The sequence below is a fragment of the Phragmites australis genome, chromosome 23 (assembly GCF_958298935.1).
Source record: "Phragmites australis chromosome 23, lpPhrAust1.1, whole genome shotgun sequence".
NCBI lineage: Eukaryota > Viridiplantae > Streptophyta > Magnoliopsida > Poales > Poaceae > Phragmites > Phragmites australis.
The window spans coordinates 16,704,949-16,718,459 of record NC_084943.1 but is presented as its reverse complement, the minus strand read 5'-3'; the positions used below and the strand labels follow the sequence as shown (position 1 = coordinate 16,718,459).

Below are 13,511 nucleotides of genomic sequence, written 5' to 3'. Positions count from 1 at the left end.
GCGTCACCCCAGTTACGACTAAGAAGAATAGTCAGTTACGACGACATAGATAGTTGAGTTACGATCACATAACAAAAAGTCAGTTATGATAGCAACTATACTGCTTTTATGATCGTAACTGGGGGTGTGCGCACAGGTGACCCAGTTATGATCACATGACAAAAAAGTGCATAATTATGACTACAGAAGGTACCGAGTTACGACTATATATATTTGTAGTGACTAACCTATCTTTTGGATCGTAATTATACTGTTTTTTGGGATTGTAATTGGAGATGGCGCAACAGTGAACTACATTGCGCCTAAGTATATATATATATAGTACATAAAATTTAAAAAGGATATAGAGAAGATTGTACAAAGATTGAAAGATATCCAAATAATTGGAGAAATACAAATAAAATATTAAAAATACCAATGAAATATTGTATGTAAAATTAACATAATAAACTCAGATTATATAATCAAAACATGCCCTATAGAAGCCACTACAAAAGACATAGAAGAGTTTAAAATGCATGTTGAAGAGTTATTAAAATTAGGGGCAATAAGAGAAAGTAGAAGTCAACACAGATCAACAATATTTATAGTAAGAAATTATTCTAAAATAGTAAGGAAAAAATCACGGATGGTAATAAATTACAAGAGGCTAAATGATAATACTGTAGATGATGCATATAATATTTCAAATAAACAAGAATGGATTAATAGGATTCAAGGTAGCAGATACTTTTCAAATTTTGATTTAAAAGTCGGGTTTTGGCAAGTCAAGATAGCACATGAATCTATAGAATGGACATCATTCATATGTCCTCAAGGATATTTTGAATGGTTTGTAATGCCTCTAGGCTTAAAAAATATGCCTGCATTATTTCAGAGGAAAATGCAAAATATTTTGAAAACTCCATACTATGATATACCACATAAATAAACTGGATATACTCCTTTATCACTATAAGTATACTTATATACTCATTCTAAGATGCTCCAATGTGAACTATATGAAAAATTGAAAAGAAGTCCATCATTTTTAATAGATTCTGATAATACCTTTATATTTGTACATAAAAATGCTCTATGTACTCCTGGGGTATATACTTCCACATATGTATCTCATAATATAGGGAGTATCTTATACGATAAATAGTATATACATAGAGCATGTGAGTATATAAGATGATCACCATGATTAGTCAGATGTGTGTGTGTGGCGTATGTGATGAGTTGTACTGAAAACTTGTACTTTATGATTTAGATGAATTAATAAAGAAGCATGTATACTGGCACGTCCACGCTATATCGTATTCTAAGCAAAATGCCGTCGAGGACTTGTTTCCCTTGCGCGAAGCACCACTGATCATTTTGTTCTCCGTTGCAAGTATTCACCACCATTCTGAGACTTCGTACAATGGCTAGATATTGAGAAGAGTCTAACAGATGTGTTCATCATACACGAGGAGCACCGGATGTCATGGGGATGATTCCATCAAATGGAAGGGGGCGCGAGGACCGAGGCTGAGTGCAAACGTATGCAGGAGGAGTAGCGGAAGCCAAGCAAGGAGCAGGCCCACCGGAAGGAGAATGCCCGTGAGGCAGAGGGAGAGAAAGCACGAGAGGGCATGTCGGGCATGTCGGGCGCGTGAAGTAGGACCAGGTGCTGCGAGGAAGAGAAAAGTACCCCCAATGCACTCATTAGAGTAGCGGTAGTAATCGGCTTTTTTACATTCTCTAAGGCATATTAGGTTTAGAGTCGGTATATGGTTAGGTTAGTATGTAAGTGTATCGTATATGCTATTGTGTCTGTTGTTTGTGCAAATAAAAAAGTCCTATTCAATTGTTATTGTCGAATGATTTCACTATAATTTTTCATTAAAATATTATTTTAAAAAACAAAAAATCGATGTATTGCCTTTTGAATTAAAAAAAAATGTCGGCGCTCGACGTGCCAGCATGCATGTAGGCAATTAGAGTGCCTACAGGCCTATCGCAAGCCTGATGATGCCAATAGGCCTATCGGCCAGCCTAATGATGCCGACAGACCCGTCCCCATGATTTAGAGGACATGTTGGCATACAGTGTAACGACAGGTCTTCTCGGCACAGGTTTTTTCAGCACGGCACGTGCAGGCAAGGCCCCGGCCGACTACCCACGTGGGATGTCGGCACTAGAGTGCCAATAGGCATTTAGATATGCAATTGTTTGAAAACAAATAATATTTTTTGCAATTTTTCATTAAAATAATATTATTTTAAAAAATTCCTCAGTCAATTACAAGGATACCTTTCGTACGGAAATACTTTCCGGGGTATAACATACATTGTCTAGTGTTGTCTTTCGGGCTAATTACGACATCATACATCCAGTGCCGGACAGTCATCTTTCCGAAGTACTTCCTTTGACGTAGTCTTCGGAGGTGATCCCTGTCGTTGCCGTCTTCGGTTGTCTTCGAATAACTCCTCCGGCCACCCGAAACGAGGATGTCACAGGCTTGTCCTCCCTTAACGGAGTACCCGAAGTGACCTGAAGCCTTCGGGTTACACCCGAAGCGCGCCTGCTTGCTCGGACTTTGCCCGAAGGTGGACGGAGTACCCTTGCCCAACAACATTAATATTTTTCTTAGATTTGGTACCTTCTCGGTATCCAGACAAGAGGTTTAGACGACTGTTGTACAACTGGACTAGCAATCCAACAAAAGCACAGGCGGAGATCGGCAACCAAGATCAACTAACTAGAGTTACTATGAAAATGAACTAGGGATCCACATGTTTCACTTTTCCACAACATTCTGATAAGAGCCCAAACAAAGCAATGACAAGGTTTACATGTAACAAAAAATGACCACCACAACAAAAAAGCAATCAAAACTATGAAACACAACATTACAAATTTCACAGGCCGGTGTAGACAACCCCAGTAGCTCAGGGACCCGTCTATGAAACATGAATGGATTTGGGAACCAAATTATGATACACAGAGTATTGTGCTCATTTGATTATGATACACTAGAGTATTGTGCTCATTTCTCCGCTTATGGCAGCGACCATCCTTTGGCTATGTCTGGAGTTATTTGGCTCCGTGATCGTGCAAGAGCGTCTTTGTCAAAATCCAATACAAATGACTACATGCTTGGTCCGGTGGCTTCACACTCTTTCCAAAGGTTGAGTCCCAGACTCCAAGGTACAGAATAATACACCACTTGCGCTCATATCCTATGACCTTCCTGATGAAATGCCAGAAGTAGCATGTATCTCCAAGGAGTGCTCCGGTATGTATGTAAGGCCTGTAGGGCAACAATCACTTCTCAAGGCTTAAAATTAAGGGATATATGACATGAATCAGCAGAGAAATATCAAATGGATTTAAGACGTTTGCTAGTCTGAATCCACTATATTAACAATTCCACTTCAAGCAAGAGGAAGATTTAGCTAATCCACCCACGTCTCACAGATAGTAAGCAGAATATCAAAATTCCTTCTTAAAATTAACAATTCTGTATCTAGCTGCTAAGGTAGCAATTATTGTGTTGGCAACTCGGCATTCAACATCTAGCTGCAATGTTAGCACTTCCATTTTGCACGTTTTTTAATCACAAAAAAGTTACCTTTCTCCCTTGCGGCTATTTGAAGCGTATCAAGTGTAATGATTCCATCTGTTAATGGAAGTAGTTCAAGTTTGACAGTGGTGCTTGAACGTACCGGCACACACCTGTTATCCACATCCACCACAACAAAATGTTATACTTCTCCAGTGTTTCGAAATAGAGGTACCTAAGTTGTGGGCTGTGACTCTTTTAATGAAACAAAACAAGTAGGGTAATTACCCTAGGGGCACTGCACTCTGCAACCACAGATGAGTACAGCCTGAAGCAGTACTCATTCTCTTTCCTCCGTTGTCACTTTCTTTTGGAGACCCAGCTAGGACAGAATTCAATCTTCGAAAGCCAGTTCGATGTTTGGACAAACTAGATCTTGCTGACTCATTAAGACCATCATAAGGACTATTTGGTGTGGTTGGAGATGAGTTCAAGGATACAACTGAAGAAGAACCAGATGCTTCTGGAGCAAGTACAGTTAACGTAAGGTTTTCAGATGTCATATTAGTAGCTTCAAGGGTCAAAACCTGAAAGGCAATGATATATTAGTGTCAAAAGTGATACATGGAGATTTTGCATAACAATAAGTAGTACCAAGATAACCTGAACAGGGAGTTTAGGAACTCGAGCACTTAGACTAGGGTTTCGTAGAGACAGTTCGGATGATACAGAGATCATAAGATCACTAGCTGCACAGGGTTGCCAGCTTGTGGCCTGCTTGAAAAAAAGTTTTGATTCTACACAGATATCAAGGTTGTGAATCAGAAATGTGAACTCCATCCTTGTTTTGAAGAATCTATTCCGTGAAGAATCTATTCCGTTTAATCAACTGTTTACCTGTGTAATTGCAGCGATAAGATACCAGTACAGCATACTGGTCACTAAGAGCAACATAGGGCTCACCAACCCCTGGCGTATGAGTATTTGAAGCAGCTCCAGCCATAGTTGGGAGCGACAAAGCCGGAGGTGCATCACTGTTGGTCCTCCGATCCCTTGAGGACATAGTTGCCGGCTTGAGAATAAAAGAGTGCTGCTCGTCCCTCCTAGAAAGATAAGAAATAATGCATCATACTTAAAACAACGTTCACATGCTTTCCATATTTATTATGAGCACACAATATTAAACTGAATCTGAGAAAGAAAAAATAACTGTGGAACTTGGTTCATTACAGCGTTGAAGAAATCAAGACTCTAGAACATACAAAATCAACTATTGAGGTGTTCAAGACACGAAACTGGTAGTTTGAGGAAAATTTATAAATTGTGATCGCCAAAAACTTGTTGCAAGATTTTATTTATTTATTTATTTTGCATCTTAAGTTGGCAGGTTAGGCAAATTAAAAGGGGAATAAATTTCTTATTGCTGAAATCATATTGTGCTTCAACTTTACATAAAGCTTCAATAGCAGGCAGATCTTGAGCAGAATCAATGAGAAAAGTTACATGTACCTAAGTGCTAGATTCGGTAAGCTGTGACCATGCCCAACCTCAACACTGGTAATTGGTAGTGACAAAGGAGCCCCTCCTTTGGATGCCTCCTCAAATACGATAGTAATTGCATCAATGAATACAACTATATCTTTTGCATGAGCTGGAGCAATGTTCTGCAACAGAGATATAAGCATTAGCTTCAAATATTTATATTAAAAAGTTAAAAAAATGAGTGACGGCTATGATATATTCTTCGAACCTTTACTGTGACACACAGAAGATTTTCCACAGTACATTTTGCAGCAAAAGAATGAACCTCAATTGGTTGAATAATTTCAACTTTTTTCCGCCATCTTTTTCCTGGCAGATACACCCCTTCTAGACCACAACGTACAGAATACCGTTCAGGTTCCAAAGGAACTCCTCTAAACGAAAGTTGCCCATCATTTATAATATCAGGGGTTTTTGCAGGCTTTTCCGGCACAAAATCTTGAATTTCAGATATTGGTTGTGGTCTTATGTTGTTGGGTGGCTGAACAGAAGAGGATGAAGGCATTGAGAAACTTCTGAAGTTAAATATCTGAGACCCAGGAGCAGAATAAGATTGCTTGTGTGATATACTTGGATTGAGAGTAGGGGGTGATAAGGAACGAGGTGGTAATGTGCGATCTAAAGGGAGCAACCAACTAAGCAGCTCTCGACATGGATCATCATTACTGCCAGAAAGTCCATCCATAAGATTCTCAGGCATATAATTGCTTGATATACATTTCTCGAACTGAAGAACTTCAAGCACTGGATCTTCCAATTTGTTGACGCCAACATTCACTTGCAAAACAACCTGCATCCTTCCAACAGAGAACAAAATTACACAATAAAATACATAGGGGCATAGCTTAGTGGTAGCACCACTAACTTATACATGATTGCTTGTTTAAAAGTCATGCTTGTTTCTGCAACTAATAAATTAGTGTATGCGGTAGTCCGCAAAGAATCTGCATAGATTTCTCAAAATGTTTTAATTAATTTACGGAAGGTAATGGAATACAACCTTAAAATTTTCAGGACACATCTCACTAGTACGACTGATAAAAAGGCAAATGAAATGAAGATAGATTATCAGTGTTGCCAAATTGCTAAAACTTATGCAACGACGTGCTATTTCCGATTCAAACTAGACACCACTTTATCATTGGGTTCGCAAAACAAGGAAATGATTAATGCCCCAGTTATTTACATGTTTGCCCTTTTTTGAGGGAATTACATGTTTGCCCTTATTAAGTGGGAAGCTATTTGTATCCACAGCATTTAGATTTAGTAAGAGCATTTAGAGGAAATGTTGGCTAAATAAAGTAGAAGGACAAGTGTAATTAACTTGGTAAATTGACAATGCACATTGAATTGGAGATAGTAACAGATCTGAGTCAATTTCCAGGTAGGCCCCTGACACTTGGCTAAGCTTAGATTGAAGTATAAAGCTTGCAATTATTTATGCAACACCAATCAACATCCAGTGGACATGCAATACAAGAAGTTCTAGCATATAATGTCACACTGCAACTAAACAGGACCCTTCAAAACATACCACTATGTCTCCATTCTGCAGGGAATAGCACCTCACAGTATCTCGAGCCACTCCTCCAGATGTGCTACCATCAAAAATCCCTTTATCAGAAATGGTATTGTAAACATTACTCCTAGAAGCCTTACTATTTCCCTGGCTATCTGAATAATACCGTCCGTCTGACATCTTAGTTGCAGTTACTCTTTTCTTGGACCAGAGAGGTTCGTCTGACTCTGCAATCCGGACAAAAAAATTGGATTCTCTGAATCTCTGCAACATATGTTCTATTTGTTTTTTATGATCTTCCTTTTGAAGGAGAGATTGAGTCACCAAAATATCATGTTTCGAAGGAGAAGCTTCATCATTGAGGTCAACACTCTGCATATTATTCTCAACATCCTGACAGTCGTTTTCTCCGCTTGTTCCATCATCATGACCATTTGCACTGACAGGACTAGATTCATTTGTGGAGTGTTGCAAAGAATTTCCATTCTTAGACATCACTGCAGCAATTCTGAAGGGGGATATAACCTGTATATCTTGCTTAGAAGCTGACAGGCACGCCAGTATATGAACCTGCTCACCTGACAACTGAACCAAGTCAATTCCAGAAAATAGATAACAAGCAAGATGCAATAGCACCAGACCTCTCAACTAAGGTCATAAAACGCATTTATACCAGGAAAAAGGAAGGAGCGGTCGAGAGGCTGCAACTGCACCATTTCTGAAAAATCATTCCAATTTTCAGGAAGCGCCTCTGTAAGCAAATTGTAAATGTTACTAACCAGCAGAGATATAAAAATGCATTTAATAGCGTGAAGAATCCAGCTTTGTAGTTCAAGAGGAAAGCAAATCATTGGCTCAAAAGGTTTTGCAGGTAACTCTTGAACTGACCTTTTCACACTAAAAACGAGTTGCTGTCAACAAGTTAATAGTAAAGAAAAAAACTCAAAATGCTATATGTCAATGAAAGTTTCAATTAACCTTATCCAGATCAAGGATGCAAGTAAGGCAACATGGTGATCATTTATTTGATGAAGGATAAGCGATGTCTGATGAAAAAAGAAAAACATCAACGCAATTGTGATATAGCGAAAATGAGATGAGCAAGTCAAAGGCACCAACTGTATGGAATTGTAATCCATCCTTCGTCCTCCGCGACATCAGTATGCGTCCCCGGCGGGACTGGACTTTTGGAATCTAGAGATGCAGGATCCCCACCGATATCCCCAGGCCCATTATTAGTAGCTCCGTCTTCGCTGCGGGCCGAGGAGGGCTGGTACGGATGCTCCGCGATGAGACCCTCCAGTGTCGTAGCTGGCTTCTGCAAGGCATCCTTGTGGTGATCTTGCTCTGGAATTCGTGGCAGCTCAGGTACCGCAGGCTGCGCAGTTCGGTAGAGGAAATTCATCGATGCTACTACTCAAATTCCTTCCTGCAGAGCAAACAACAGCACCATGGTAAGGAGACAGGATCTACACTTGGTCTGCTGATTCGCAGCTCCACATCACATTACCAAACCTAAGCAGCAAAGCAGTACCAAAAGAGCATAACAAGAAAGAAAAACATTTCAACGCAGCATCTTCACGGCCATGGCAGATTGGATCACATCAATCAGTATGGTAACACAACGCAGCACCCAAATCCACAACTGAATTCGAAATGGAGATAAAGAAGGACAGATTGGGCTTGACTTGAGCACAGAACTAAACCCACGACCAACTGAATCTGAGAGGAATCCATGCAAGCGAGGATTACTAACCAGCACGAGGGAACCAGACCAGACCTCGCCTGGACGGATCTCTTCCCCCGCTGCGCTGGACCGAGAGAGGAGCGGAGGCGGAGGATCCGATCCGGCAGAGAGAGGGAGGGGCGAGGAGTCACCCGCGGCGTCGATGCGTTGGAGATGGAGCCAGGAGCGGGTGGGTACGGACTACGGACCGACCGGTGGGTCACACGCTTTTGTTTTTAAAAATGAAAATAAAGTAATTTTTAATCATTTTACATAAATGAAATGAAAATTATCGCATTAGGTCTCAGAACCCTAAGTCATGTGTTAGGTCATCTATGCAGCAAGAAGCTCTACCAAAACAGATCAATGTTCAAATTCATGTGTTAATTTTATACCTTTTGTGATAACAAAAAGTGAAACAACAACTGTTACAAGATTACAAGCAAGAACCCAAGACTGGAAGCATCAACCAGCACGAATTCTACTAAGGGTGTAATCGGGGATCGAATATGAACGGATATCATTGATTTTATATTTTGTTTCATATTTTTTTTATCGGAGTTGAAACTGGATATGAATTGTCTCGATCACGAGTATAGAATGATACGGATTAAATATACGACAAGTCAAATGAAGATAATATGGATCACGAATATTTCTTCAGATATTGAGTAAAAACAACAATCATATATATCGTATATATTATGATTATTTGACCATTTCACATGTCTAAAACTTAACTATATTAAAGATTCAACAAGCAAATTAGCAATATACTCACATAAAAGCAATTATATTAGAGCAAAATCAGAGAAGTTACAAATACCCAATATATTAACTAAAGCTTCTATTAATTATTTGGATATATAACTAACTTCAAATGAAAAAAGTATCAACTAAAAACATATAAATCTCATCGAGAGCTACAATTTTCATATAAAGATTATCTCCATCCAACTTCATATTAAAAAGTTACAAGCTCCGAAAAAAAGCTTATTGTAGGATAGTCTTCAGATATATTAGGAAAAAACATTATTAATTCCTTCAAATTGATATGCTGGCACCAGCTAAGTAAAAAAGAAAATCTCAAATGATTTTTGTTACACGCATGCGGGGACAACCATGGCACTCATCTGATCCCATATGGTAGTGAACATCATAATATGCATTTCTGAAGAAATTTACAATTTGCAACAGTAGTCGCTCTGATTTTTTTTCTTCCTTTCATCTGGTGCCCCCGGGGCATATGAGCACGAATCCCATATTTCCAATTCCGATTCCTCAGCATGGATAGTCTGAATGTTTCAAAGGTTTCAAGTCAGTGGTGTTCCCCAGATATTACAGTATGAAAAGGATGTGGTTTTTGTATGTGATGATCTGTTCCAATTGGTGTATGATCTCCCACATATCTGGCTAAGCCAGATATGTGGGCTGAAGCCAAGGTAAAGTTAGTCCTTGTACCAACTAATTTTTCCTCAACTCAGGCTGATGTCTCATCTGGAACAGTAAACTGTATCTACATCAAAATCTCCACGACAGTAGGACAGTGAAACTGGAAAAGATCTGTCAACTTCTTTAATTTAAGTACTGAAGTAAATATCTTGTCATGTCATAAGTCAAAGAAATACTAACTTCCATATGCAAATTGAAATTTTGTCAAGGACAACAAAAGCACCGAATATAGGTCATCATTTCCAGTTCACATAGTTTACGAGGCATGTGCAACACCATTTGCTGCAATTCTAAAGCATTGTGAATCATCTCTCCTGTATTAATAAATGCCCATGGGAAATGGTGACTTTAAATTTACATTTTCGTTATCCAACGAAAAGAATAATCTGATCAGGAAAGAGTTACGATGTGTGAACACATTAGGTGGACTAAATGACAAACTCTAAATTCTGTTACACAAAAATACAAAAGAACAAATGCTCTAACAAAGAAATAAGGAAACAAAAGCACGGACATTTATAAATCCTTCATCCTCGATGTGTGAACACATTAGGTGGACTAAATGACAAACTCCAAATTCTGTTACACAAAATTACAAAAGAACAAATGATCTAGCAAAGAAAGAAGGAAACAAAGCACGGACATTTATAAATCCTTCACCCTCAATAATAGATTAAAGTGATCGCACATTAAACAGTGTGTGTGTGAGAGAGAGATCACCATGTTGCATGCTGAATATCTAGAATATCGATTGATGACCTCTTCTTCCAGAAGCATCTCCATTTTGTAGCTATTTCTCATCAAGATTCCAACTTTGAAGCATAACAGCTGCGTCCAGTCGTCTGTTATTCTGCTTATACATTTCAGTTCGATTCGGTAAGAACTTCAGATGACACATTAGCCTCCAAAATCACCATTCTCCAAATAAACCATACAAATTCAGAGGTAAGACACAATAAAAAAATCAGCTCTGCAACTTATCCTGTACAACCAGTACCTTCTTGGCCAACCTTCCAATTCCAGAACTACTCCTATGGATTATCTTTAGATTTCAATGATGGTAAGACCAAAACTGTACTCTCATGAAGTTCTTTTCTCTTCATTCTGTGAGCTTTTTTCCAGCTATATTCCACAGAAGCATATATAATCAGCTAAGTCCAAATTTCTAATAGAAGGCAATGGTATAAGATATACCAGTAATATAGCATTCTTGTAAAGTACTCCCAGTTCCCTACAAAGCACTCTCCAGTTATATCTTGCAGAACACAATCTAATAAACCGGGAGCATCGGAAAAAGATGAATGAAGACAATTAAGGGCAAACTATAATACAATAGTATTTATAGACTTGTTAATTTGGTAAGATGCATCAACGAATAACTCATACTAACGTGGAACAAAAATACATAAGAAGGTAAAATACATACCACGCACAATCAAAAGCAGTCAAAGGTCTGTAAACTAACCAATGACCCCAATGCATACACAAGCACTAAGTTAGCATACACATCCTCTCAGCAGAATGTTCTAATGCTCACAAATTCCTCAAAAAATATGCAACGAGCTGCTGTTCTATCTATTCATTGATATCTTGCGATAATACTTGCATCAGCTGCCAGCTTTCCTGAACCTGTTATCTACTTTGCTCTCGACTGAAACCAGCACTGATAAGCGTATTATGATGAACCATTATAACAAAAGTCCAATGTAAATCATTTACTCCCTCAAAAAAGTGCATTTTTAATACCTTTCTTAATGTCCAATTTGAGGAAGATGTAACTAATCTTGTTGGTAGGGCAAGATTAATCTTGCGATCTGTGGTGGAATGCCTTGCCAAGACATGTTTGAGAATATCCAATGTATTTCATGTCCATTCACGTGAACTGCTATTTTTCATTGGCACACAGGCATCTCAATTGAACAAGTACCCTTTCACAATACCACCCACACTTTTCTCACCTTGACAAGTTCCTTAATGATGAAATGCTTAACCGGCTCTTCTTGGTTCAATCACAACCTGCTGGAGGTATGCTGTGAGAATAGACACTGCTACAGCGCAGCCAAAATATCATAATCATCCGAATTAGCGTGCTCTAGCCATACTACAGCGGCAACCCAGTTCAGCATTCGAGCCAATTGGTATCCTCTTGGGCACATTCCTGGTTTGTTCGCTTTTGGTATGAACAACCGAAACATTGCCGAGAAGCAAAAGGTTGATGTCAACAATTCACACTGAATTTCCTCCAGTTCCTCCCTTTTGAGAGGTTCTCGATACACCTCATAACATACCTAACGAAGTGATCCCACGAGAAGCTTCATGTTCTTCGCATCCTCATGAGTTCTCTCATGTTTCGCCGGCTTGAAGAGCTTCCAAAGCCCCGTCGGATGCCGCCGCCTCAACATCTCATCCCTCTCCCTGACCAGCCCCCCGAATATCCTCTCGCACTCAGGGTACGGCTTGACGAACATGTTGTAGAATTTCCGGCGACTGAGCCTCACATAGTGCTTCATCTCGATAGGGTCCCCAAGCCCGCCGACCGACCTCAGGTGCTCCACCACATTGTGCCGTGGGACAATCCAGTTATCGAGGTTCACCCCCAAGAACTCCGGGTACTGAATCAGCCACCCGACCTCGAACCCCATTGTATTCACCAAGAATTCCACCTTCCGCTCCACATCCTCCGGGGAATACAGCAGCGCCCGCGGCTCGGCGGCGAGGACACTCAGCGCGTCCCGCCGCGTGAGCCCGCGCTCGTGCAGGAGCTCCACCCGCCGCCGGGCGGCGACGGCGGCGCGGAGCGCGCCGTGGGCGAGGAGTTGGTCCTTCACGGCCTTCCGGCACCGGAGCTCGGCCAGGAACTCGAGGAGGCGGGACGGCTCGCCGGGATCCATGGAGAGGAGCCCGTCCGAGTCGGACGCGATGGCGGCCTTGATCTCCTGGTCCGGCAGGCGCAGGCCGGCGAGTTCTTGGAGGAGTCGGCCCAGGCGGCGGTGGGTGTGGGTCCCCGGGAGGCGGCGGAGGAGGGAAGTGGACTCTGCAGCGGTTAGTCCGGCAGTGTGGTGGAGGAGGTGCGGCAGGCTTGTGGCTGCGGCGGCTCCTCGGTGTTCTTGAGGTTGAGGGTGTTCGGCAGCGGCAGCGGTGGGGTTGTGTAGGATGCGTTCGATGCGGAGAAGCTCACGCAGGTCGGGAGGCCTGGCGGAGGTGGAGAGCGGGGTGGGGTGGGGGAGGAGGTGGAGGAGGTTGCGACGGCTGAAGGGCCGGAAGGCGAGAGCCATGGCGGCGGCGGCGAGGGAAAAAAACCCAGTTCTAGTTTCAGGAAGTGATGTGTCTCTATGAAACTGTCTCTGTGGACCCAGCTGTCAGTAACAAATTTCTGAAACAATTTTTACCTGAGCACGGTTAACTCCTAACCACAGTTGCGTGGTGAATTGACCGGCAAATTCTCGATTGCTTCCAACACTTTGGCCAATGTCTAGCTTTTCCCCATTTCCAACAACTAGCTAGAAAGTAGTAAAATGAGATGGAATGTGATGCCGCACAACGTGTCTAGATCTAGTCGATGTGACTGAAATTTCTGAATTTCCATTATTTTAATCGTCATACCCGACTATGCGTTGTCAATCTTTTTTACGGTAATGAGCACACAAGTTTCAAAAGTACATCGCATCGAAATCACAATAATAGATTTTGGGTTAATTAGATCCATACTATTACAATTTTGCCGATCTCAAAAATTAACA

The 13,511-nt window shown here is 40.9% G+C and overlaps 2 protein-coding genes across 9 annotated transcripts; both read right to left on the bottom strand.

The window, feature by feature from the left end:
- Positions 1 to 2,720: 2,720 nt before the first annotated feature.
- Positions 2,721 to 8,534, bottom strand: LOC133906098 (uncharacterized). 4 transcript variants are annotated; one of them, XM_062347880.1, is made up of 11 exons: positions 8,350 to 8,534; positions 7,713 to 8,022; positions 7,267 to 7,344; positions 6,609 to 7,171; positions 5,283 to 5,864; positions 5,042 to 5,196; positions 4,430 to 4,635; positions 4,196 to 4,329; positions 3,821 to 4,119; positions 3,602 to 3,705; positions 2,721 to 3,280 (listed from the first exon to the last, which is right to left on the bottom strand). In XM_062347880.1, the coding sequence occupies exons 2-11, from the start codon at positions 7,996 to 7,998 to the stop codon at positions 3,210 to 3,212; spliced, it is 2,478 nt and encodes an 825-aa protein (XP_062203864.1). In that variant the 5' UTR covers positions 7,999 to 8,022; positions 8,350 to 8,534; the 3' UTR covers positions 2,721 to 3,209. The 4 variants fall into 4 exon arrangements, with proteins under 4 accessions (XP_062203864.1, XP_062203867.1, XP_062203868.1 ...); XM_062347883.1 differs by lacking the exon at positions 8,350 to 8,534 and adding an exon at positions 7,572 to 7,639 and having other exon boundaries at positions 6,609 to 7,178; positions 7,713 to 7,843; XM_062347884.1 differs by lacking the exon at positions 8,350 to 8,534 and adding an exon at positions 7,572 to 7,639 and having other exon boundaries at positions 7,713 to 7,843.
- Positions 8,535 to 10,266: 1,732 nt separating this feature from the next.
- On the bottom strand, positions 10,267 to 13,253 carry LOC133906593 (transcription termination factor MTERF15, mitochondrial-like). 5 transcript variants are annotated; one of them, XM_062348539.1, is made up of 3 exons: positions 11,518 to 13,253; positions 10,769 to 10,893; positions 10,267 to 10,621 (listed from the first exon to the last, which is right to left on the bottom strand). In XM_062348539.1, exon 1 carries the CDS (start codon positions 13,044 to 13,046, stop codon positions 12,060 to 12,062), a length of 987 nt encoding a protein of 328 aa, XP_062204523.1. In that variant the 5' UTR covers positions 13,047 to 13,253; the 3' UTR covers positions 10,267 to 10,621; positions 10,769 to 10,893; positions 11,518 to 12,059. The 5 variants fall into 5 exon arrangements, with proteins under 5 accessions (XP_062204523.1, XP_062204521.1, XP_062204520.1 ...); XM_062348537.1 differs by having other exon boundaries at positions 10,769 to 13,253; XM_062348536.1 differs by having other exon boundaries at positions 10,267 to 10,893.
- Between the last annotated feature and the right edge of the window lie 258 nt (positions 13,254 to 13,511).